Source organism: Vollenhovia emeryi, unplaced genomic scaffold (genome assembly GCF_000949405.1).
Source record: "Vollenhovia emeryi isolate VEMERY1.0 unplaced genomic scaffold, V.emery_V1.0 DF939200.1, whole genome shotgun sequence".
In the NCBI taxonomy this organism is placed as follows: Eukaryota; Metazoa; Arthropoda; class Insecta; order Hymenoptera; family Formicidae; genus Vollenhovia; species Vollenhovia emeryi.
This window is the reverse complement of record NW_011967166.1, coordinates 91,507-116,368: the sequence shown is the minus strand read 5'-3', so window position 1 is coordinate 116,368 and position 24,862 is coordinate 91,507. Positions and strand designations below refer to the sequence as shown.

General features: G+C 44.7%; 3 protein-coding genes across 8 annotated transcripts; 1 reads left to right on the top strand and 2 right to left on the bottom strand.

Annotated features, from left to right (window-relative positions):
* The first annotated feature begins 1,162 nt into the window (after nucleotides 1-1,162).
* Nucleotides 1,163-24,815, top strand: LOC105561778. 6 transcript variants are annotated; one of them, XM_012012080.1, is made up of 15 exons: nucleotides 8,010-8,416; nucleotides 10,123-10,235; nucleotides 10,421-10,620; nucleotides 10,694-11,164; nucleotides 11,229-11,739; nucleotides 11,830-12,937; nucleotides 13,019-13,360; nucleotides 13,483-13,856; nucleotides 13,983-14,273; nucleotides 14,385-14,420; nucleotides 15,007-15,164; nucleotides 19,072-19,525; nucleotides 19,592-22,762; nucleotides 22,887-23,534; nucleotides 23,661-24,815. In XM_012012080.1, exons 2-15 carry the CDS (start codon nucleotides 10,138-10,140, stop codon nucleotides 23,749-23,751), a joined length of 7,953 nt encoding a protein of 2,650 aa, XP_011867470.1. In that variant the 5' UTR covers nucleotides 8,010-8,416; nucleotides 10,123-10,137; the 3' UTR covers nucleotides 23,752-24,815. The 6 variants fall into 6 exon arrangements, with proteins under 6 accessions (XP_011867468.1, XP_011867470.1, XP_011867466.1 ...); XM_012012078.1 differs by lacking the exon at nucleotides 8,010-8,416 and adding an exon at nucleotides 1,163-1,590 and having other exon boundaries at nucleotides 19,072-22,762; XM_012012076.1 differs by having other exon boundaries at nucleotides 19,072-22,762.
* On the bottom strand, nucleotides 2,059-4,438 carry LOC105561776 (pancreatic triacylglycerol lipase-like). Its single transcript, XM_012012073.1, has 6 exons — nucleotides 3,338-4,438; nucleotides 3,165-3,268; nucleotides 2,768-3,078; nucleotides 2,560-2,655; nucleotides 2,239-2,484; nucleotides 2,059-2,171 (listed from the first exon to the last, which is right to left on the bottom strand). The coding sequence occupies exons 1-6, from the start codon at nucleotides 3,848-3,850 to the stop codon at nucleotides 2,098-2,100; spliced, it is 1,344 nt and encodes a 447-aa protein (XP_011867463.1). The 5' UTR covers nucleotides 3,851-4,438; the 3' UTR covers nucleotides 2,059-2,097.
* On the bottom strand, nucleotides 4,510-7,869 carry LOC105561777 (exosome component 10). The gene is made up of 6 exons (XM_012012075.1): nucleotides 7,651-7,869; nucleotides 7,340-7,585; nucleotides 5,772-7,280; nucleotides 5,168-5,706; nucleotides 4,939-5,098; nucleotides 4,510-4,864 (listed from the first exon to the last, which is right to left on the bottom strand). Exons 1-6 carry the CDS (start codon nucleotides 7,768-7,770, stop codon nucleotides 4,811-4,813), a joined length of 2,628 nt encoding a protein of 875 aa, XP_011867465.1. The 5' UTR covers nucleotides 7,771-7,869; the 3' UTR covers nucleotides 4,510-4,810.
* Nucleotides 24,816-24,862: the final 47 nt, after the last annotated feature.

Here is a 24,862-nt window from a genome sequence, read left to right as displayed (position 1 = left end):
ATCTGTTTTAACTTATCAATTTTAAGGTAACGGATGCACGAAATGCTTTATATTTCTATTTACTATTATATATTTTACATTTACATTAACAAATTAATACATATGTGCATCAAAGTATATATCACGGATCCGTTACCTCAGTAATGAAAATTAATTCATGACTTACCAACACTGACGCGCAGCAGCGGAGTTATAACTGCAACGTCGCTACGATGATTCTGTAATGCACAAGCATAAAATTAATATTCAAACAGTGTTAAGAAAGCAAAGTTTCAAAATATAATTCTCACGCGCAATCAACTTTCTGTTCAATTAAATATTTTATACTTGAATAATTGAACGTCTTTCGAGAAAAACTCACAGGGACGAACTTTGATAAAATCTTGAATTACTTCTTTCTCTTCAATTGTTAAATTATGGTGCGATATAATGACTCGGAAAAAAAAGCGGCGTAAAAGATGGCTTTTGCGCAAAATGAAAGATAATTACCGCAAGGTTGCTCCACCGATGCCCGATGCCCTCTCGGATGGCCGGCTGCGCTGGTTTCCTTCGAGGCACAACACTAGCACTAGCACTAGCACTCACTCGCGCACTCGCCAAGAATCGGAGATGAATTAAGTATCAATCGACACGAAACGCGACGACGCACAGAAGAAACGGCCGTATTGAAATGCAGACACGGCGCGGCGCAGCGAGCAACCGTCCGCGAACGGCGCAACGAAACGGTTCACAATTGCCGTATCTCCGCCTCGAGAGAATCGCGTGACACATTCACTCTTGGTCCTTTTCCTCAGAATCGATTAATGTCTCCCGATCCGTAACCGACACAGCCGCTGACAGCCGCCACGCATTCGTTCCGACAAACCTGATGCACTCGCGGTCCGCAAGTAGCGGATTCCCGCGGAAAGAGGAACATTGGTGCCAACCGCAAGGCGGAAAGTAGTAATCCGCTCGAGAGATCCGACGAGCGAGTAACCGGCCGCCAAGTCACTTGGCCGTGCAGGTATAATACGTCGAACGCGCCGAACGGAGAAACACATGACGCGGCAACCGGCGCGGAAGGTAACGAACGTCGTTTCCGAATCTCGAGAGTACGTTAAATGTGCCGCGCGCCGCGCCGGCTGAGAGACGTCGAGAGCGATTGGCTGACACACGGGGACTAGATTCCGCTCGAGAGAATGGCCGCCTGGTTCGGCCGCGCGGCGCACGAACACGTCCCGTCGGCTCGAAATCCCTCGGGCGACTGACTGCCGAGAATGTGTACGTTGGATCGCTCAACGAAAAAACTACGGCATAATATACCGCCGCGCGAGGTAGCAAACATGTTTGGGCAATCTCAAGGGCGCTCGACCGTGCGGTGCGGTGCGGCGGGCTCAGAGCCGGCTAGGCTGTGCGGCGAGCGCGTTTCTTCGCGTCGATTCTTTCCTCGCGAGTGAAAAAGGATTACAGTGAGAGTTGCTAGCCGAACGTACGCCGAATGTTCCTTCTCGCGGCCCGCGGGACGAAATAAATGACGCTTCTCATTCTCCTTCGGACCTGATTTGGCGCCTTTGGCGGTTCGTTGCTGCGCATTGCACCGCTCCGTGACCGGTGAGTGAGTTATATGTGCGGCAAATTCGAATCTTAACCTCTAACTACTCGCACGGGCTTGGAGAGTTGATCGACATTGGCGATGATAACAGATTTCCTGTAAACCTAATTTATGCTGCTATCTTGGAAATATGGTTCCTCTTGCGCAGTTGAGTATTTCGAGTCTGATCTCAAAGACGTCGTCGTGCGCTCGCGTATCGCCGTGAGACGGGAACTTGAAATTCGCTTGTTCGCGCGGCCGCGATCGCGCGAACGAATGCGAACGAGCGAGCTGGACTCGACGTCTCTTCTTTTCAGCTCAGAGTTTATCATCTCCTCCTACACTGGAGAGAGAAAGATAAACTCGGCAACTAATTGAAATAAAAAAATTGGCAAATTGTTTGCGAAATAATTTGAAATGAAACGCGCGCAAACGTAAAATATTGTGCATGTGCAAATTGTAAATATGTAGATATAAGAAATTCAAGTATACTGTTAACACATTTATTTGCTGCATTTATCAAATTGTCAATCCTCTGTGTCGCCAAGGTGATCCTGTTGCAGCTGATGTTTCACCTCCTCAATGACATCGGTGCTATTGACTATAACGACACGTGGTTAATGGTTAAACAATTATGCAATCTACGGAAATAGCAGTAAAACATTTACCGCAAAACGGAGTAGTGCTGGCTGTAGCGACGAAAAAGTTTCCACGCTGATTGTACATTTCTGCTCTAATGCCCATTTCCGTGCAGACGTTTCTATCGCATGGTTCCGCGATGATTTGTAAAAGATGTCTGTATGTCAAGTTCCATTGGTGTGCCCAGAAACTGCAGTTGCGCGCGGTAGCCGCTATCAACGATTCAGTGAGATAGACGTAAGAACGTCCGTGGCTACATATCGCTCGTTGTATCTCTACAAGTGCAATAACATGCTTCATTCTTCTTCACTCTCTTAGTCCGATGAAATAATCCTTTTATTAGCACTAACCAGCCGTAGGGATGGGCAAATAATTAAAATACGATGATTCCGATCGCATACAGCCAGGTTGCGTTTTACCGCCATTCGGGTAGAAATCCACGTGACCTATGCGTTAATTGTAACATGTTAAAAATTTTACGAACGAGCTTGTCGGGAATCACGATCCCAAAATTATATTCATTGTCCGACATGTCGGATCAAGTTTCAATCGAGCTACCTATAGCTTCCGGTAAGCCAAGACCTAGACTCGTTAGTAATCTGCCGTTTGTATGTATCACGTCAACGAAGGGTGCGTCATATTTATGTAAATGAGAGACAGACGTGTCAGTCTTGCGAAAACATGGCTGTGCCGGGTCCAGACCGGTGATTCTCTGCACAGTCCATCTGTTGTGCCTCTTTTTTAACTCTCGAGCGACGAATCCGCAAATGTGAGCGCCGAGACTATGTCCTACCAGATGTAAAGGCCCCCAATTATTTACGTCCGGCCCATTGTCGTTGACCGTGGCGTTTGTCAGGTGTTCTACAAATCTTGATGAAATCTTGATGAATGAGCTATACATTAGAAGGGCGGGACATGTGCCCGATTTAAATTACCGCTTTAACAACCTACGCACTTTGATACTTGATATCCTACTATTCTCGTGTTAACCGCTGCCTTGTAATAATTCCATGTATTACCGCCGGCGCTCCAATCTATTACCACCACGTTGACGTCATCCTGTTTTCATTTTTAAATTCCATAAAAAATAAGCGACTGTTTGGAAAACAAGTAGAGAGAGAGACTCACCCATTCGAGGAACGCTCTTTCCATATCCCTGATCCATGTCTCCTGGCCGTGAGACAGGAAGCCGTGCACTATGATGACCGTCCTGCGTTCTATCCGAAAGTCTGTCCATTCCAGACCGAACTGCTCGCCGAGTACCACATGCACGCGACGCGGTTGTTTCCTAGAGGACAGAAGAAATTGTACGTCCAAGGCGTCACTCCCGTTAGGTTTACTCCTGAAGAACCAATCCAGAGTCGCCGCGACTCTCTTCCCTAGTCCCAGGCAGTCCACCTGGGGCTGTTGTGCAGCTTGCGACAACTCGCTCGTGTTGTCCACGCGAGTAAATAGCGTGTACGTAAAATTCGTTAGGGTGGTCTCATTAAATAGAGGCGCAGCTTTTGTAACGAGCGTCGTTTTATTCGGCGCATGTTCGAGAAGCTGAATTACATTCGTCGCGACGTGTGGACGAAAACACTCGTCGGTGGAAAATTGATAGAAAATGGCGAACGCGAGAATGACCGGACGATAGACCATCGTCGCGCACTAGCTTCCAATGGCTCTTTTTACTTATATGGCACCTGTCTTCTTTAAAAGAACACAATACGGTCAGAAAGAAATTGAGAAAACAAGAATATTAGGAGAACGGAAACAATTATGGTAGACAAATTCCTCCCTTCCGGATCGCTCTCACAAGTCGCAATCACGCTTCCCCGAGCGAATTTTCCAGACTCAGCTTGTAACACTTGTGTCTTACCCCCGCGAATCTTGGATTAATATATTTGTACACGCTCCATACGAAATATTCCATCGTCACGTTTGGCTAGATAAGCCACGACCATTTGTGCTTAATCAGAAAATGTCTAAACAAACAACTTTTTTACTCTTGTACGGTCAAACACACACAGATATATAATTCCGATAATACGAGTTATATAACCTCGAATTATCAAATTACCGACAGTCACTCTTGTTATTATAACTTTGGTTCATTTACAAAAAAAGTCAACGTTCTTTATTTTAAGAGGAATGATTTAAATTTTCATCTTGAACCTTGTTTCGTTAAGAGATTGATAGACGCAAAGGATACTTCTGTCTAGTCGATTAAAATTACAAAACATTTTCAACATAGATACGAGCGTATGGATTAATGTGGATAATACGGATTAACTTGAAACAAAATTTTCAACATTTTTACAATGACTTGTAACAATTGTATTTTTACACACATGTTTCTTTATACAGACGTACGATCTGTACATTATTAAGGAGAGAAAAAAAGAATAAGCGAACGAGTAATCTTACATTTGGATCGACCGATTATTTTCACACAGCATCTTTTGTATTTTCAAACACGTAGAGAAATGTTATCAAAACTCGTCGGTACAGGTGTAAGAAGATTTCTTTTTACAGTACATATTTTTACATCCTTATGTTGTAAGAATCTTTCTTCTTTCCAAAGATAACTCTATGAGGGGGAAAAAAAACACGACGCAACTATATATTAAGCTTCTGTTTCTTCCATTTCTGAGGTCTCTCCGTCTTCTTCCGCTGTCATGAAATTTCCACGTAAAGATGTTTTAAATATAAATTATTGACGAGAAGATAAAACGATATTTACTTACCCGAGGTTGCTGAAACTTTGTCTGATTTGCACTACTTTGCTTACTGCCACCTTGGAAACTGTTGAAATCTACCGATTTGTAGTCGAATTTTTCGGATGGTAACATACCCTGTTCCTTGAGCTGTTTCTCATTCGCCTTTCTGTCGCCTTTCTTCCTAGCTCTGTCGAATGAAGAAATTGTCCAATTAGTTGTACACGTGGTATTTTCTTTCCCAAAGCAAACAGCTTACCTTATCGATTTAACTGCTTCAGAATTATTATCGCTCTGAACTTGCGCGAGGCTCTGTTGCAGCTTTCGTTCCTCGATCGTTTCCTCTGCTTCTCGCTTCGCTTTCTTGGATACATGAACATTTAAAGCATCCAAGAATGGCGTCGACGTGCTAGGAAAAATAAAGTTGCCATTCTGTTTCCGATCCACGTTTCCAGTATCAAATTCTCCCTTCCTTTTTCCGCCATGTATTTGGCTTAGACTTAATTGTTTCGATTTCTTTTTCTTCTTGGGCGAAATCTTCACTTGTTCATGTGTTTGAGATACTTGCTTAAAGTGTTGGTGAACTCTATTTATACTCTCGTTAATGTCATCCTCGAGTTTTATGAGAGCCTCTTCTTCTTCTTCTTCTTTCCCCTTTCTTTGTCGGTTCTCATGTTCTTTTGCTTCCTGATCCACTAGCATTGGTATGACACATTTGTATCTCATAAACGGACTTACAAATATAGTCTTGCTTCTGTTGTCTTGGTCATTGGTTTTTGCTTGACCTTGAATTTGATCCTGAAATATAAAAAGTATAATTAACTGAAGGTGCATGTACGATATTAGGATGATGATTGTGTCACCTCTGGTGTATCGAATATCGTTACGGTATGCTTGACCGTCGGTACGCGACACTCGTTGGCACCTGGCATGGCTGAGATTGTCTTGTTCAAAAGACACGGCAAGTCCGCTCTCGCCTCTGTGCCGCTCGGTACGTCGTGCGGTATGTTGTACAAGGAAGCCCCGGTGTCCGTCGCGTGATTCTGTTGCGTCGGTCTCTGCCGAATTTCCTGCTCGGAGATGGATTTTACAAGCGGCTGCTCCCTAGCCTTCAGCACTGTCTTGTGTATCTTCAACAAATTCTGTCGCACTAATGGCGGAATTGGATTACAGCACGCGAGAATACCCTGCATCTCGCGCGGCAAGGTCTCAGCTATGTTGAGCAGCATGTGGTTCGGCAAGACATAGCCGATACTGTCATCCTCCTCTCTGGCAGTGAGATCTCGCCATCTGTGCAAGTGGACGAGCGCGTACATCTGCTTATTGTTGAACGACTTCTGACTCTTCCTGTACATGTTTATACAACTTTCCTCCGTCCAAATTGGTTTCACGTACGTGCGCTTGGAAATCTCGGTGCTTTGATCGTAGACAGCCTTCAAGACATTGCCCTTGCCGTTAGCCATGTCAATCAACTCGTTGTTGAGCCTGTCCTTTATGTAAAGCAGATAGTGCGTATCTTCTCTCGCGTATTTCATCAGTTCTGACGGTAAAGGTCTTATACGCCAGTCGGCCAATTGAAAGTGTTTATTGGGATCTATGTCGCAATATTTGTTCAACAGATAAGCCAAACTGAGGTAGGGTAGGTTGAGCTGTTTCGCTGCTTGATGGGTGTCAAACATGTTGATGACGTAGAGCGACAAGTCCCTCTGAAGCCACAAAATGTCCATGTCGGCACCGTGGAAGACCTTGAGAATCGAAGGTTTTGTCAAAATTTCATTCAGTTGGTGCAATTCTGATCGCAGGGTCAAAGTATCGATTAAATAATCGGTCGTTCTCGTTGATATCTGCATTAGACAAGTTATGCCCTGAAACGTTCTATAAGAGTGATGTTCCAAGTCGATGGCTATTTCCTTCTCATTTCTCAGATCTTGCAGGAGAATCTCGATATCGGCTGGCTTGTCGATAAATACCAGTTTGGTATCGTCCAACGACTTGTACTCTACGAGTATTCTCTTGGTCAGTTGACACTCTGGCGTTTCAAACTTGTCCAATTCAAACTCGTATGGATGATTGAACACCTCGCCGTGTTCACCTTCCTCGACTTGGAGAGCCAATGGCTTGAGCGAGTTTGGTTTATCCTTAATTCGAGGCACCCACGGCTTGAAACTATTGTCAATTTTATCTTTAAACATCAACTGCGGTCTTTGTATATTTTTACCACCCAACAGCCGTACTTTCTCCGCACCATCTCGATCGATCTGATTGGCCCTTATGTTCCAACTGCCATTCACAACTGGCTTTGGCATTTGCGACACGACTAATTCCACTTGAGGATTTCGCAAGACACCGCTCTCCTCGTCCATCAATATGTTCTGTAACAGAGAATGGGAATTGAAAAGTGAAATTAGCGAGAGAAGACTGAGGTGCTCACAGCTTGATCCAACAGCAGGTCGTTTGTTTCCAATAAAAGATCAAATTTTTCCTCATCGTCTCGAGTTTGGATGTTGGTAGAACCACCCGTTAGTTTTATCACGCTCTGCATTGTAGCCAGTATTCTCTCTGCGTCTCTGTGCCTGGCGTCGTTGAAGCTTGAAAAACAAGCATAGTAGTTGAAGTTGTCTCCAACAGGCAGATTGTTGGCTGCCTTGATTCCGGCTCTCATCGCGTCAAATGCATTCTGAAATGATATTTCCTTAGATGTCAACAAGACGATCGTCGCGAGGAAGCGAGGACGGAGGTTACCTGGATGTAATCGTCAAAGGTTACGTATCCAGGAATAAGGGGGCTCGGTAACTCATCCTGCTGTTGGACGTCATTTTGTGAGTCGTTGCACTCATTATCCCAATTTTCAGGCAACTCCATGTTTTGCACGCGCGTACTCGACTGTTTTCTCAAAGCTTTCTCCTTTCGTAACGACACTCATTCACGCTCATCGTCAGTTTGAGGTTATCCTCGGTCAACGTGCATAGACTATAGCGAGAAAGAGAGATGTGTGCACATATCGGCTCGCGCTCTCTCGCGATTGGCCAATCGGCGCGACTAGTAGCAATCAGTACCGCTCAACCTTGCTGTGGCGCCGTAATCGTCGCGGTCCGAACCCGTTTCTGCGGTTCATGTCCAAAATTAGTAAATAAAGACGAGATGGCAGCGTTGGAGCCGTGCGCCGTGTCGTCGTCGTCGTTGTCCTCGTCCTCCTCCTCGTCCTCCTCCTTTGCCTCTTCCTCCTTCTCCTCCGCCGCGACGTCTCGCGAAGAGTGCTCGGCAAAATGAAGTGGAAACCGTGCGTCTCGCGATCGTTTTCGACGATTCGGGAAAGCTCGAGAAATCTGCTCGTTTGACCGGCAAGTGACACTAGTGACAGAGGTTCGCGCTTCGGAGTGTGTGTGTGTGTGTGTGTGTGTATCGCTCGCTGGTGGACTTGCTCGATCCTCGAGTCAGTCGGATGAAAGGAGCAAGAGGAAAAGCGAGAGAGTAGGAATAATCGACGCTCCAGAGTTGACGGCGCAAGGTACGAATTCCCGCTATTTTTAGCCGGGCCGCCTGGCCGCCTGGCCGGCGCGAGCGTGTGCGTACGTACGTGTCTTCCTCGGTGAGGAACCCATTGATAGCTTTCTATCGTGGGCGACCGACATCCGCGAGCAATTTATTATCAGGGAAAGTGAGGATTGACGGGGAAGCTCTCCAAATCTGCTCGCGTGTCAGACAAATGTCATAATCCGAGAATAATTGGAGGACCATAGAGAAAATGGAAGCGATAGAAAAGTGATAGTAATTTGAACAGCAAGTCATTCTCTTTGATATTTTCTAGTCAGTTATTTTCATGTCGAGCAGTGTTGTAACCTATTGGCTAAAACACTTAATCCTGTCCCTTTAAAAGAGGATCATATTTCTATTATAATACATACGTACCTTTGAAAGCGTTATTTAGTTGAATTAGTTGAAGGAAAAGAGTACGAGATACCTCGCTTGGCTCGCACAAGAGAGACGGAGAGAAAGTTATTGTGGGCGTCGCACGGTTAGCCAACGAGAAAAAGAGGACACAGGTACTTGGTGTACTGCTCCGTAAATGGCTTATCGGAGAGAGAAATTTCCCCTGAGAGCGCTATTTTCGTCGATACGACGACAGCGACTGCGACCGCTCATGTCTACGTTTCCGATCTCACCGAGGAAAATTGGAATCTAGCAGAAATCAACCGATCGCGCCAAGAGCCACGAGGGTCGTTAGTTGGACTCGAGTAGCGCTGTCGCTGCACGCTCCTTGGAAATAGCGGTTGCTAAAAATACCGTAACGCATCGAGCGAACGATCGGGAGTGTATCGAGAACGGAGCGACTTTGCGCCCACTTTCAATGTCGGTCTTTCCGAGTCCAAGGGACATGGAAATTGGCGACGTCACCTTCTTTATTCCGCCAGTTTCATTCACCCTGAGCAAGTAGCAGCCGTCGTTACTCGCCTGGCGGAAGCCAGAGCGAGCACACTCGAATTTATTCACCGCGCGATGCATTAATAGCCGAGCGACGAGGCTCCCGTGCTCTCGGACCTTATCTTGCATGCAGCAAGCCAAGAACGACATCTTCGACATACTCGCGAGAATAATATCATTACGGCAACTCGGAAACCATCGATGTTTCCATCGGCATTTTACTGGCCAAAAAATTCTCTTTTTTCCTAGTTTTCGCGATAATGAAGCATTCGGACGCTGCTTTTCTTATTTTCGATTGACATTTTGCTACACCGTTAGAATCGTAATATATTTGTCAACATGTAATTCCCATTATTTGTACATAAACGACCGATTAAAGAATGTGTTAAATAGGGGTATGAGTTTTTTCTCAAGAATGTACGAAATTAGCGAGCAAGAGTCTTTTTGGTACGCGTAGGGAGAAGGAGAAGAAACCCACCGACGACGGCACCGGGTCGCCACGTACATACACTGGCGTCTCAACGCCTGAAATAAACTTACTCCCTCTCCCCTCCCTCATGTCTTGGTTTTTGCTTTCGCTTTCTTCATTTCTTAATGTAAGACTCGGATGGCTATAACTACCCTTTGCCGCTGTCATTCTCGTTTACGAAAGAGTGGGACGTCGTTCGCGTCCGACAGTTTGGCCTGGAAGGCAGGAAACTACTTGAAGAGAAAGAAATTGAGGAGAAGAACCGTGCCGACTACGAAATCAGAATGAAATTAAAATGAAATGCCAACGTGTTTCCTTTTCAGATAAACGCAGACAAGATGGTTGTCGGAGAAGCAAGTATACATAATATAATGGGAGGGATGGAGAGCACGGGCGGCGTGCGTCTTCATAATCACAAGCGGAAGCTGAAGCAAAGGTTTGTAAATCAATTCTAGTTGACGATTCACTTTTCTGCTTACACATGCGTGTATGTATACTTGGACAAAAGACACTTTGGAAATAATTTCACGATCAAGCGCGGCAATGAATTGAACAGACAAGTCTGAATTTACATTCCACAGCTAGATTCGATTAACATTCTCGTCTCGAAATGTCTCGCAGGTTCGACATTATAAAGAAATTAGGGCAAGGCACCTATGGTAAGGTGCAATTGGGAATAAACAAGGAGACTGGTCAGGAGGTGGCGATAAAGACAATAAAAAAATGCAAGATAGAAACGGAAGCTGATCTGATCAGAATACGGAGGGAGATACAGATCATGTCGAGTGTTCAGCATCCGAATATTATTCACATTTATGAAGGTAACGGTAGAAATGGTTGGGAAATTATTAGCACTAGAGAGGACATGTTGAGAGGACATGGTTACTTTTACAGTGTTCGAAAACAGAGAGAAGATGGTACTGGTGATGGAGTATGCAGCCGGAGGAGAACTATACGATTATCTAAGCGAGCGCAAAGTTCTCGGCGAGCACGAGGCCCGCAGAATATTCCGGCAGATAGCTACCGCTGTTTTTTATTGCCATAAACATAAAATCTGCCACAGAGATCTGAAGCTCGAGAATATTTTGTTGGACCAAGTCGGAAACGCCAAGATAGCCGATTTTGGTCTCTCGAACGTGTTCGACGAGCAGCGATTATTAAACACGTTTTGCGGCAGTCCGTTGTACGCGAGTCCGGAGATAGTGAAGGGAACTCCTTATCACGGACCGGAAGTCGATTGCTGGAGTTTAGGTGTTCTACTATATACATTGGTCTACGGTGCTATGCCCTTTGATGGGTCCAACTTCAAGCGACTAGTCAAACAGATCTCGCAATCGGATTATTTCGAGCCGAAAAAGCCATCCCGTGAGTATCGTCGTATTTATCGAGTAAATAGCGACAATTCGATTCTATTCCATCTCTATTCTAGCCGCTTCGCCGCTGATAAAGGAGATGCTCACGGTGTGTCCCGGCAGGCGTGCCGATATCGAGAGGATCTGTACGCACTGGTGGGTCAACGAAGGCTACGAGCAAAATTGCCTCGATATCGCCGAAGATTTGGCAGCTCAGACTCCAGTTCGCCTGGATCTGCTGCTCTCTCTGGTGCCACAGTCAGCCAGCGCTGAGAAATTGCTAGTCGGGGGCGATCAGCAGGCAGGAGGAGATGTCGCCAATAGTATGTCTTCCGAGACTTTGGTGCCTACTAGATGTCATTCGGTCGGTAGCTTAATGGAACTCGATCAGAATAGCTCCGACAGGAGGATAAGAGAATTGCTCGAGGAGGAGCCGAGGTCTTCCGCGGCCGGTGACGCTAAAAGGAAACTAGAGACGACACCGTCGATGGACGAGACGGCTGCGGCAGGCGTGAAGAGGAAAGAGAGATCCAGAAGGAAAGATAAGTCAGACGAGAGAGAGCCTAGGGCGTACAGATCTTCGTCAAGGTAGATGGATATTTCTCTTGAAATGTTATTTTATTCCCATTAGTATGAAAGAGAGAGAGAGACGAGTAACGTTGACTATTATTGTCCTAGGCATCATTCGGCTCCAATTCCAAATTCTATTTCTGAAGAGGCGATGGAGGTGGAACCGGCAGCCATTGTAACTGTTCCTACGAGTAAGACTGTTGATTTGAATAAAATAGAAGATACGGCAGCTTGTCTAGAGCTGATCGAAGAATCGAAGGAGAGATCGCCGAGTAAAGAGAGGAGGAGTAAGACTCCGTTGATAAGCGAATATCAACAGTCACGTGAGCCGTTGTCTACCGAGAGTGTTGAACAGATCTGCGAGATCGAGCCGAAGACTAGCGATGAGCGAGACAAGCCACCTAACGACAGTTTATATGGAGACGCGGCCGAGAGGACTGTTTTGGAAAACAGTCTGAATAAAGTAACCAACGAGACGGCGTTGAATAAAAGGTCGGGCGATCTGGAATCAAAAGTGCCAAATGAGAGCGACACGAGTGTCAAAAATGAGGCGTACGTGTCGCGAGATATGCAAAACCAGATATCAGAACCAACGGAGAACGATTTCAAAAAGTTGAAAGAGAAAGCACTCTCTTTGGACACGGAGCTGTCGAACGAGATGGCAAACGCTCCACCTGTTAAACCCGTCGAGAGACGACGCTCCAAAATATTTGAGACAGCTGAAAAGTTCAATCAGCTATCGTCTACCACGGAAAATGAGAAACCCAAAAAGATTTTTATTCCTGGCGTTAATGTGGGAGGCGCGAAACGAGCCTTCGAACGGAAGGCCAGTCTCTCGTCCGTAACCACACCATCCCCTGCGAAAGCCAGCGCGTCTAAAGTTATTATCGATGTATCACCAACTGGCAAGAAAGGTGAGAGGGAGGACGAGCAGAAACAGGCAACGCCTGTTGGAGATCGAGAGGTCGCCGAGGATAAATTGGACAAGCGAGATGAAGTGAAGAAACGTGCTATTGATATCATTAGTGGCGCGATCGGTAAGCCTCCAATGCAGAAAAAGTTGAACGGCTCGCCGCCCCAGAGCTCGGATTCCAAAAAACTTGGACTGAAGATACAGGTTGCGCCGAATGACGTGCGGTCGGCCACGGTGTCGGTCTCCACGCCGATCGAGACGAAATTCGACCTTGATGTTAAATCAGCGGCACCGGAAGCAACTGTAAGTACGAAATTTAAATCCCGCTGTGTTGACGTGTGTCATTATTTCATTTCGTTCCCCCCTCCCCTTTTTTGGTAATAGATCACTAGTACATTCGATACGTCTGGTATCGAAAATTCGCAATTGGAGGAACCCAAGGTGTCTAGTAAGATGGAAATAACGTTAAAAAGTGCAACGTTACCGAGACGAAAAACGAGCAAAGCTGAAATTACGTTGTCCGGAGTCAGACCGCCAGAAACTGTAGCCTTCAAGTCTGAGGTAGAAGCTAAGATTGATGCTTTCCAGCCGCAGAAGCTGCGCACGCAGAGGTCGGAAGTAGCATTCCCAGTTGCCGCAGCGGTACCCCATGCAAACAGAAGTTCAAGCTTGGAGCCGGAAGGCAGACCTAAAGTTACACCGAAAGAAAGGATTATACCTATCCAGGTACGGGGAGATGAACGTGTTGTTTTACGTTAAAAGCATATTTTTTCCTAGAGTTTAACAACAACTGCGAAAGCGAGGAACAAGAATTTTGTACATCTGTAAAATGGTCATAAAAATTATAGGTGGAGGCAGGACTTGAGAGTACACAGCATTCGTCCACGCCACCGCCTAAACCGCCAATGACCCAGAGATCAATGTCTCAACGATCAGATTCTCTGTCCCGCCAATCGACCGCCGATTCAGACACGGACAGCGCTCTCGGTTCAACCGTGGGACCGGAACCAATCAGAAAGAGTCCTAGAGAGTACATAATTCCTATCGCGGTGGAGGGTGGCGGTTACGTTACTCCCAGATCGGGTAGTCTGGAGCCGGAGAATAAGACTGGCACACCGACGAGTACGAATCCATCGAGATCGCGATTCGGTAGACCAAGAAGAATGAGCGCTCTTTTATCGGACGCTAGCGAAGATGAGTCTCCCTTTTCTCCGTTACACGGGTAAATAATATACAATTGATCTTGACTTGGTCGACTTAAATTCGGTTTTGCAATCAATTTCGATTTTACACTTGAGAACGTCGACTGACAAGTATTAAGAAATGATAATATTCCTTCTCTCGACAGGGAGGATTTGTTGCAAAGACATATGCATCGGTTGAGGAGTTCGCGACCATCCAGACAATCGTCCGAACACGCCGACAGCTTGTCGTCCGGCGAGGACGACGATGACGACGGTTTCGAGTTATTGACTGCCGAAAACTTATTCTCTACATTGTTGTCCAGAGTGCGAAGTCTGACGCAGCGACTCAACGTCGATGATAAGCGATCCGCCGGTTTCCCAAGCAGTAGATTGTTCGGCAGACTCGGCTCCCAATCGTCGCAAGGTTTTTGGGGCTTTGACAAGCCGTTGTCCAGGTAAGTACGCGAGAGATCTCGATCTGTTATTCGTACGAGGAGGAAAATATTCTCGTCACTTTCCAAAAGTTGGGATTAATATGATGATGGTTTTATGCTTGTCTGTGCAAGCTACGAGAGCTGTGTCGAAACACGGACCATGACTACGTGAGTCCAATTGTATAGAAAGAGATTGTAATAGAGATTGTAATAGTGTACGAGTCTGCTAGCTGAGATAGCAAGTATTATAGTAGGAACCGCCGTTTAAAACGGTAGACATACAGAAATTGCAATTGGACACACGCTACAAGCAGGTTAAAACAATTAGATCGCATTATTTATATTATACGTGTACACGTTTATGTCAACCTTATTTCGCTTGAACCCACTTTGGCTTAACCATGCGCCACATGAGAGTATGTACATACATGCGGATACATGAGAGTAGTGTACAAGTTGTGAAAATAAACAGGCCCGAAATATCTGCTATAGGCTGTGACACCTTTTGCTTCTTGCCAACATCTTTGCACCTTGCCAGTACCGATACTTTTGCCTTCGTAGATCCTCCCGCTTATTTTGCACTCTCTCGTGTCAGGCAACATTTTCCACTGGACGTGAACACGTTTCGCTCTCTCTCTCTCTCTCTCTCCCTCTCTCTCTCTCTTTTCCGACACACGTTTCGTAATAAATCCGCTATAAGGACAATTTGTACGTACAAGTGACATTTTGTTGTTTCCTATTTTTGTGCGCACAGGCGACTCTCACAATCGTATCTTAAACGCGATGCGGATATATTTTCGAAGAGAGACTCCGCCAGTACTTCTAATCCCGGAACTCCAAATAGTCCTGGATCGTGCAGCACGCCTTCCAGAGAGAGTGTCTTTGAAATCGGAAACAACACCTTGCCAAGAGGTAAGAGAGTACAGTCATATTTTACAATTTAATGTGGTACCTTATATGCACGATCGTGCGTATAATTATACGCACACGTGACGACAGTCAATCTTTAAAGTGATAAAGATTTTCACAATATTTAAACAATTTACTCATTGTCGACCAAGGTCCACTGCAAATTGTACATACGAATACTTAATGTTGTAGAATGTTGATCCACGTTTTTACAGAAGCCATACATCTTGTATATTTGTTTAACCCCCTATATATTTTCATATATATGTATATTTCAATAGCCTTTCTGTATTTTATAACGATTGATTATATATTTGATAGCGATCACGCATAGCGTTAATTAAAAGTATGTAAGGTGAATGATAGAAGCTTCTGTTAAATCGCTGTGGTCATCATGCTATTTCATCACTGGTTAAACTTATTAGCCTTGTGAGAAAATGCTGGATGGTATTCAGTATGCATCTCTCCTAGTATCTAGCTGTTGTCGAGTCGTTGATAGACAGAGCACATCTTTTTCTTTACTTTTACCCTTATTGTTTCTGTCTTTTTTTTTCTTCTCTTTCCAATATGTTAATTTTTTGATTTCTTGCCTGACAATGTTTTGCAACTTTTGATACTAACACTTTATAGATTAATTATATGGTTCATATGTTTGGCACAGATGGGTATACGTTTGGAACAGATCTCTTGTTATTTGCAATCTTATAAATTTGCATATCCAATTCGTGTTAAGCAAGAAAAATTATATAAATTTATATATTTAATTACTAACTCGCATACGTATAATAATTTACGTGCGCGTGTGTAATTCTCGATAACGTGTCGGTATCTTCAGGAGATGAACGTAGCATCGAAAGCGAGAGAAAAATTTATATGAGTCAGACGAACATGGATCGTTTTTATTGTTTGAATTACGATAAATTAAAGATAATGTTCTGAAGATAATAATTCTATATACCCTTCTTTACCATTGTAACGTATCTCTTTTCGAAAAGAAAGAAAAAACGATCTGTATGTGTATTTTGTTCTTGTTTCAAACTCCAGATTTAACTTTCCAACTACTGACATGTTATTGAGAATTCTACATAACTCTCTTAAAAATATAACTGGATAATCCATTTTACAAATCTATTATTACGATAGATCCTGCATTCTCAAATGCATGTTTGCACGACACAATCCTATGAGACATTTTATTTGTTAATTTTTTTTACTTGGACTCATTCTCGTCAATCTGTTATTTATCCAAATCTGTATAAAGCTGCAGGGTCTGTAATACGGTATTTGAAAAAAAGCTAATGAAAATAACAAGGATCTGTCCCCAATAAATGAAGAAGACGGTGTCTTAATAGCAAGCTCACTTTGCTCGACATAGAACCTTACGTAATATGCTACAATTGTTGCGATGCACTGCCGCTGTTGATTTTTATTATCTCATAACATTATAGTAGTAGCATAATAGTTTCTTCTCTTTCATTCGCCTAGTGTACATAAAATTTTGGAGCATGACTGCACACATATCCATATACAATATGTACAAGAGTCTCAATTCCACTATCCAAGACAGAAATCCATGTTTAATTCAAATTCATGCATTAATTTACGTCTATCGTCGACTCTTCAATCAGTAATTAAAATAATTGTTTGTTAGCACTCTCGTGTGCAAATCAGAATTTTACAGTAAAAGTCTTATTATTTTTCTTGACATGATTAACTTAACGACAGGGACTTCTTTTTTGTTATTCACATGTGAGAAAATTCCATCGATAAAGTAGCTTTTGTGTCTTACGAGTCTCGATTTCTAGAAATATAAAAATATACAAAAATGACAAAGTAAAAGGTAAAAGGTGAGAAAAATAAATTGAAAAGAACATAACGATGATGAGAGAGAAAATATAAATTTGAGAAAATCCAAGGAAGACCCTGTTAAAAAAAATAGATGATGTATACGTTAAAGGTCGCATTCAGCCCTTAAGTTAGCAAACAATTATTATCGAAGATGTATTGTAGAAAGATATACAAGTAGCTCGTCGTTTGATGATACGTTGATTGACGGTTTTATTGACGGTTGTTGCAGCGACCGTGCGAGTGACTCTACGTAGACGGGCTGACGGTAATCCCCAGTAGACAAACCAAGTTAGGTAGTAATATCTTGTATGCCTAATTCAAAGTGAAAGTGACGCTAGTAAAGTCGCACGTAATCTTATTATTATATTTGTGAGAAGAAAGAAAGAAAAGGAATCTCTTTCGCCGTTGATTGTTGAAATCGCGCTGAAACACTCGTCCGACGTGTTTGTCGAAAATGTACTTGGTCAATCTACTTAAGTTATCACATAGAGTCTCTGATTGCAGCGATGCGTTCGGCAAAACGATACAATTTTCGTGAGCAAGACTTTTCGCATTACAATGATTTTGTTTGTACGCGACCAAGCAACGTACAAAACAACGTAGAAAACAAAAAAAAATATATACACTTTTAACACTTTTTGTCACGTGCGTTTTGAATGAAACCAAACATCCTGTTGGCGTGTCGCTGTGAACCTCGGGTTACCTTTGGTATGATTTATTCTCGAGTGTATACAGATGTGTATGTAAATATCTATTTGGATAAATAATATAATAAAGATATGAAAATAGCTGAGAAAGTACACGACAATGTACATATTTGTGCATATTGAATGAACCGATGGCGAGTGAGGTGCGTCTATAAATATATAATCTTAAGCACACCGATCGTGCTTGAAAACTCCGACGTTAGTGAATGACGGTTATAGATGTGATGCGACATTGTGCAGCATTGGAATAAATCATACCGAACCCGCGCACTCGCGAAAATCGTTACTAGATAAGTTACTTGTTACCATTAAAAATTTGAGAGAGTAACTTTGTTGTACGAAAGAGAATTATCTATCTGTGGCATTGTTATTTGAAGAAAAGAAAAAAAAGTGAAAATGTATACTTGCAAGCGGAAGCTAACCCTTGTCTGAGATGGCTGATATTTGTTGTGTTTTTAAGAGTTTAAATAACAGCGTTTTTATTACTTTATATTGTCTTCGCATGCTTTGATGTAATGCATATATATATATATATAGATATATATAATGTATTTAATATTGTATCCTACTATGCACTTGTTGTCCTGAGTCTACTCATTTAACACATTGTGATTTAGAAATGTACCAAATGATACGCATCTATTTATTTTACAAGACGTAATTTTAATACTATTATCAGTTGTACTGTTATTTGTTACTTAAAGTTTATAATTGTTTCCCCGCGGATATATAAGACGAGCCTTTTAGTCGCATAGTCACTGTTAAATGAGTATACACTTGTAATTTTCTCTATTAATACCTAAATATAAGAAAAAGATACGGTATGTATACACGCTACTGCTAGTGTCGTTGATGATGTATTTTCAAACAACTATCCTTTGTACATGATTTTCTTAAGACTTACTCTTTCGAAATCTTCCACTATTCCAAGTCATTGATATCCTACAGAGCATAATAGTTACGTTTAGAGAGCTTCCATGACTTGAAAATATACATCGGCGTATATGAATACAGAACCGTTTAAGAGAACATCCAGTGAGATTTGATAAAATTTGAGAGAGAAAATGTGAGTGCGCATGTACGCGCGTGTGTGTGCATGTGTGTGAGTGAGAGAGGATGTCTCTTCTTATTTATTACATTTTTCGACAAATTTTATAAAAAAAAAGATTTATGTATGTAGAAATAAAGGAGTGAAAATAATAACATGACGAGTATTTTTATGCATACATCCTACAACACAACACAACAACAGCAACAAGAACAACATGTAATCGTTGTCCAATCGTGTGCAGACACGTGTACGCGGACACACACCCATGCGGAATGTGCATAGATTCTGTCTCGATTGCTTTCAGATAAAGTAGAAGAAACGTACGAAGAAGACGTGGGAGCGGAAATGAAGAAGGAGGCGCAAGAATCTCTGGAGCAGAATTTCACTCCCAGCTTGGCACGCAGATTGAGTAGGCAATTTATCGAGCAAACCCGACAATCCGTACCGCGTTCACCATCCTCTACGCGCGACAACAACAGGTATTATCAGTCGCCGACGAGAGATTCGCAAGGTTTGGTAGGGCCGAGCGAGATTGCGAAACGGTATTCCACGTCTACGACTCCCGATCGGACCGAGTACAGAGGCAGATCGCTCGATCGGGGTATTAGAAGGACCAACAGTTTGCTAGAGCCGTGCAAGTACGACAAGTCGGAACGGAACTCGCCGCGAAGAAGCATCAGCCTGTTCGACGACGACGACGACTGCGATGACAAGCTGTTGCCGCCTCTACCGAAGCATATAATGACGCTCGGCCGCAGGTACAAGGAGCCGGTTAGATCGAACGTCGCTGGTAACATGAGACGAGACAGCTTTCACGGTTACAGAACGGACAAGATCCAGGAAGAGCCCGGCGACGACACGTGCCTGTCCGCCTGCAAAGAGAATATCAACAACGTCTCGGAGGACGTATTGGAAGATACATCGATGTCTGTGTGCAACTCGAGCACCAATTCGATGGACAATACCACCACCGTCGCCGCCACCTCGAGTGTGTCGGCCAGATCATGCGAGATCTCACCCACGGACATCTCCAAGAGTTTCGAGAACCGCTTGCTGGCGGCAGAGAATCTAATCAAGGAGTCGAAATTGAAGAACTTGACGTCGCAGCAATTTAATCCGAATCTCAGCAGCAATTACAAGGATACGGACAAGTGCGACAAAGAGATCCTGATGACCACCTCGGATCCACTGTCTTCGGTCACATCCAAGAGACGCAGTTGCATCCCGAGTCTCAGATTACGTTCGGGATCGCTGACTAGAGATTCGAGCGTGGACCGCGGAAAGTCGCTCACCGGCTCATCCGACGTATCAAACGGCGCCGCAACCGTTAATCAGGAAAGGTCGATTCTGAGCAAACTCTTCAGAGGCGGCGGTAACGGCAATGGCATCGGTAAGGAGGCCGAACCGAAGGACAGCAATAGGAGCCAAAAACCGAAACATCGTATCTCGCGCTTCTTAAGACCGGACTTTTTCGACACGCCGCGGGAGGAGAGCCAGTACGTGAAGGAGAAGGAGGCGCAGAAAGCGGCGGAGAACGAGCGCCGCAAGTCGCGGTTTATGAGGCGAAAAAATGAGAGCAAGGAGTTGAAGAATGAAATAAACGCGCTGCAAAAGGATAAGCTGGGCGGTGCCGTCGCGGCCGCCTCTTCCTCATCTTCTTCCTCCTCCTTCGAGGACAAGTCCAACAAGGAGGACAAGGCGAGAGCCAAGGTCGAACAAGGCTCGAAGAGTAGCTTTTTGCATTCGTTGGAGAAGAAACTGGAGAGGTTGCGCTCCAACGACGAGACGACGACGACGAGTACGACTGCGAAGCCGATGATGAACGGCGGCTCGATCTCGGGCAGCAGCGATCTCGCGAAGGAACACGGACTGCGCGAGTGTTCCGCGCCGCCCGTCGAGTGTCCGTCCGCGGAATCGAGCTTGTCCGAGGTGAAGAGAACGTTGAGCGTGGAGGATCTCTCGCGTCGTGGAGGATCGAACAAGGACGCGAAGAATGTGCCGAGTGTGTCCAAGGGGCGAGTGACGTCGGTATTGGGACTGTTCAAGACCAACCATCAAGCGGACACCAAGCGGAACGCGAACGGTAGCGGCAACCGGACGCAAAATACGATCGTGAGTAAACTGAAGAGGAGCCCGCCCAAGTCGAGCGTCAAGCCGGTCGAGTCTTCCGCCTTGGAGGAAGACGTAACGGCGACGAGCAAAATACCGACGAAATTCGCGAAAACCGACGGTAAACCGACCAAGAGGCTACTGGAGAACAAGAGATCGCCAGAGAAGACAGCGAGCGAGTTGAAAAGATCGCCACCCAAGGAGAAGGCGAAAGAAAAGGAGTCGATCGTCAAGGAAAGGAACTGCACACCCCTCGTGGAAAAGCAATCGAGGGAATTTAAGAGAGCCCCGGAAAGAGCCGCGCCATCCTCGGACTCCTCGGCGTCGTCATCCGTGGATAAAATCAGGCTGGACAAAGTGGACTCACCGAGGAGAAAGTCATCGGAAAGTCACCAGTCGGAATCTTTGCGAAAAGTTGTGGAGGATAAGCAGGAGCCCATTGTCAGTGGCGAAGATAAGAAATTGATTAAAACCAAAAGAAATATTAGCTCACTAGTAGGCAGAAACGAGTCCGTTGCGAGGATCGACAAAGACGAGGATGTCGACAAGGCTGATAAGAAGATTAAGAAGCTAGTCAAGTCGAGGGAAAGTGCGGCCTGTGGTAAAGATGAGATCGATGGTTCTAGGAAGAAGAAAATAGTGCGCGTCGTGAGGAAAGTCGTCAAGAAATCGTCCGACAGCTCCGAAGGCAAACTTGACGAGAGAGGAAAATCATTGAAGCCGCTACCGAAGAAGGAAAAGGAGACAAAAGGTATGACGACGAAGGAGAAGAGTCCCGAAGGTCCAAGTGTCACGACGCGAGAAAAGAAGGGCTCGAGCGAGGGAAATGATGTTGACGATCAGACTGCTGTGAAATCGTCATGCGCGAATTCGAAACGTGCCAAATCGGACTTGGCGGCGAAGCCCAGGGATGCCGAATATGCTACGGAAAATGCAGATACGAATACGAATCGGATGAAAACTGATACGAAGGGAACTCGTGCTGCATCGGATGTAAACGTATCGTCTATCCGCGATGTCCCGCGGGCGAATTGTCACAACTGTCCGAGTCCTCAGAGCGCTTCGAGTACTCTGCCGACGACGGACTCGTCGAGTCCCACGGCTCCGACCGACTCGAGCTTTAATATCGGTCAATGTCAGTCGAAGCAGTTGGAGCAACACCGACCGAACAGAGCGAATCTGAAACTCGATCTGTCCAAGATACCGCAACACGCGTTTAGACACGCGACTCCCAAGAGAGATTCGCCTAGATCTGGTTCACCTAAAGCGAATCCCGCCATCCCTGTCGGATCGCCCAAAACGGACGATAAATTGTTGGAGTGTCTGTCGAAGATGACGCACCACGCCAACATTACCGGCAACAAGATAATCATCGATAAGCCGTTGCGAGCGAAGGACGTCGCCGAACTGAAGCGAGAGGTCACCGAATGTGCCAGGATCATAGAAGATCATGTGGAATCGCGAGACGATGAGGCATCCGTCCCGGGCGAACCAAAGGAGATCGTAGAGGACGAATCGAGAGAGACGAAGCTGACTCAGCCACCGGATGACCGCACTAGTAGCGAGATGTTCTCGCCCGAGGAGCCCGAGGAGAGTTTCGATTCCTGGTCCGTCTGCTCGGCTGACCTGAATCACAATCGCGGCGATCTGCACTCGCCGACATCACCGTCGTACTCTCTATTCATGCGCGGCGACAGCTCGGAATCGGTGATAGATCGAATACGAAGACGCAGTTTCTACTCGAGATTCAACGACCGAAAGAGGCCATCCTTGACGGCGCCACCACCGGGAGCGAGCAGCGTGACTCTGCCTAGAAGATTCAGCTTCAACAGCTCTAGAGAAAGGGACCGCGACAGATTGTACAATTATGGAGTTCCCAGGCCGAGGTAAATTCACTCTTTCCACCTAATCACTTAAAATATAGACGGCTCACCCACGCTAGGTGGCAGATAGGAGCTACCGTTGACCAACCGTCCCGATTACCCGCGAGTAATGAAAAATATTTTGTAGGACGAGAGACAAGGGTTACATTCAGTACGGCGAGGACGAAGTATCCTCGTTGTCGAGGAAATCGCCGGTCGAGAGGTACGGCGACGTGTTAAACGTGTCGCTGCACGGTCATCAGACGGAAGCGAGAACCTTGTTCGAGCCCTACGGCAGTGGCTTGCCGTCTTCCTCGCACGATTCTCTGAGGAGATACGTGAGATCCCCGACGCTGGATCTTGTCGCGTCTCGCGCCAAGTATCACAGCACGGATGTCATCGCGGACAACGATGGGCATCTTGCTGGAGTCCTCTCGTACAAGAGTCCCCTCTCGAGGTCGTTTCTGAGTGACAGTGTAGCGGACTCTTCCTATTCCTACGGTAGAAGCGCGTCGACTTTGCCGAAAAAGTACGGCTCCACCGTCGGCGGCCTAGAACCGAAGAGCGTCGAGTATTACGAGGAGATTCTGTCACCGAGCAATCCCGATTATCTGTCACCACGCGACGCCTGCCGATCGCCGTTGCCGGATATCTATCTCAACAGATGCGAAAACGGATGTGGTCACAACGGCAACTTGGATTTACAACAATTTAGCGCAGACAGATCAAGAGCCTACACGGATGCGGAGATACCGACAGTCACCGACAGGGATAAGCTACTCGGTGAGCAGAAAAGGTATACAATATGTTAGATACGTATCTTCCGGTCAATCGTCACCAACAATTGCTTTGGACAATTTCTTTGCAATTTTTCTTCGTTTGTGAGGATCACATGGAGAATGAAAGAATTTCTCTTTTTCAGAAACATAATGCAACGCTTCAGCGAAACGAGGGATACGTCCACGACAGCTGCGGATATCCTATCGAATGTATCTATTGCCGAACGGAATTGACTTCATTGATGTGTGCCGAACGCGTCTTATTACAACGATTTTCTAATAGTAGAGATTTACACCAAAATGTCTCGCGCTTTGTCGTTACGGCGATGAAATAGACGCGATGGCGAGAAAACTTAATATCATTAACGACTGAATATATACATCGACACGTTAAACGCTTACACGTTTGCAAACTAGTGTTTTAGACGCGGTCTAAAGTCCTCTTTTGCGGATTTTAATTCTCCAATTCTATCCGAACCCTCCATGAATTTTGTTTAACACAGAAATAGGAGAAATTTCTATTTCTTTTCTTCTTCACTATGACCAAATCCAAGTGAGCACTTTGTCTCCAATATTTATAGAAATATAAATATAAAAGTTGTAGCGATTATTACATCGCAGCGACAACAAGATGTGACAAAATTTTGCCACTTATTTCATTGGTCTAACTTTTATTCGAAAGCATCAATTTGACAAATTTTATCCGCGTCTAATAGGTTTTTCTTCTTTATTGAAAAAGTATATCGGACGAATCTTTATGAATCCGTCTTTTGTCGTACTTACTGTATATACATTCGTATAGGGGGTGAGGATAAAAGTAGTTTTTAAATACTTGAAAAGTAACAAATACATTATTGACTGCAGCAAGAAAATTATCTATTATCTAGCGTCACGTCACGTCAATTAACAATCAATTACCGAATCGTTGGTGATCGAAGCAGCGTGACGCTTTAGGCCAAAGTCTGGTGAAAGGAAAAGCGCGTTTTAGTTCCTTATACGAGTATATTATCGCTTTATACAGTCGGATTTTTGTAATTCTTCCTATTCTGTCTCAACTCGCTTTCGTCGCGCTGCTCTTAATATAATAATAGGAGAGCGGCGCGAGAAGACAAGTTGGAATGGAACGTTGGAAGAAGATATAAAGGAAGAGAAAATGTCAAGATTTGACTATGTATGTACTTAACAAACAACGATGTTACAGGCCTGAAAACTCTGACTGATAAGCCCCACGGTCTTCCGCTTGTTACGTATGTGTTTTCTATTGATATACATATTTTAAAATAAAATATCGATACTCTTCAAGCTACATATTAATTATTCCTTTTACCTTTCACGAATGCAAGCG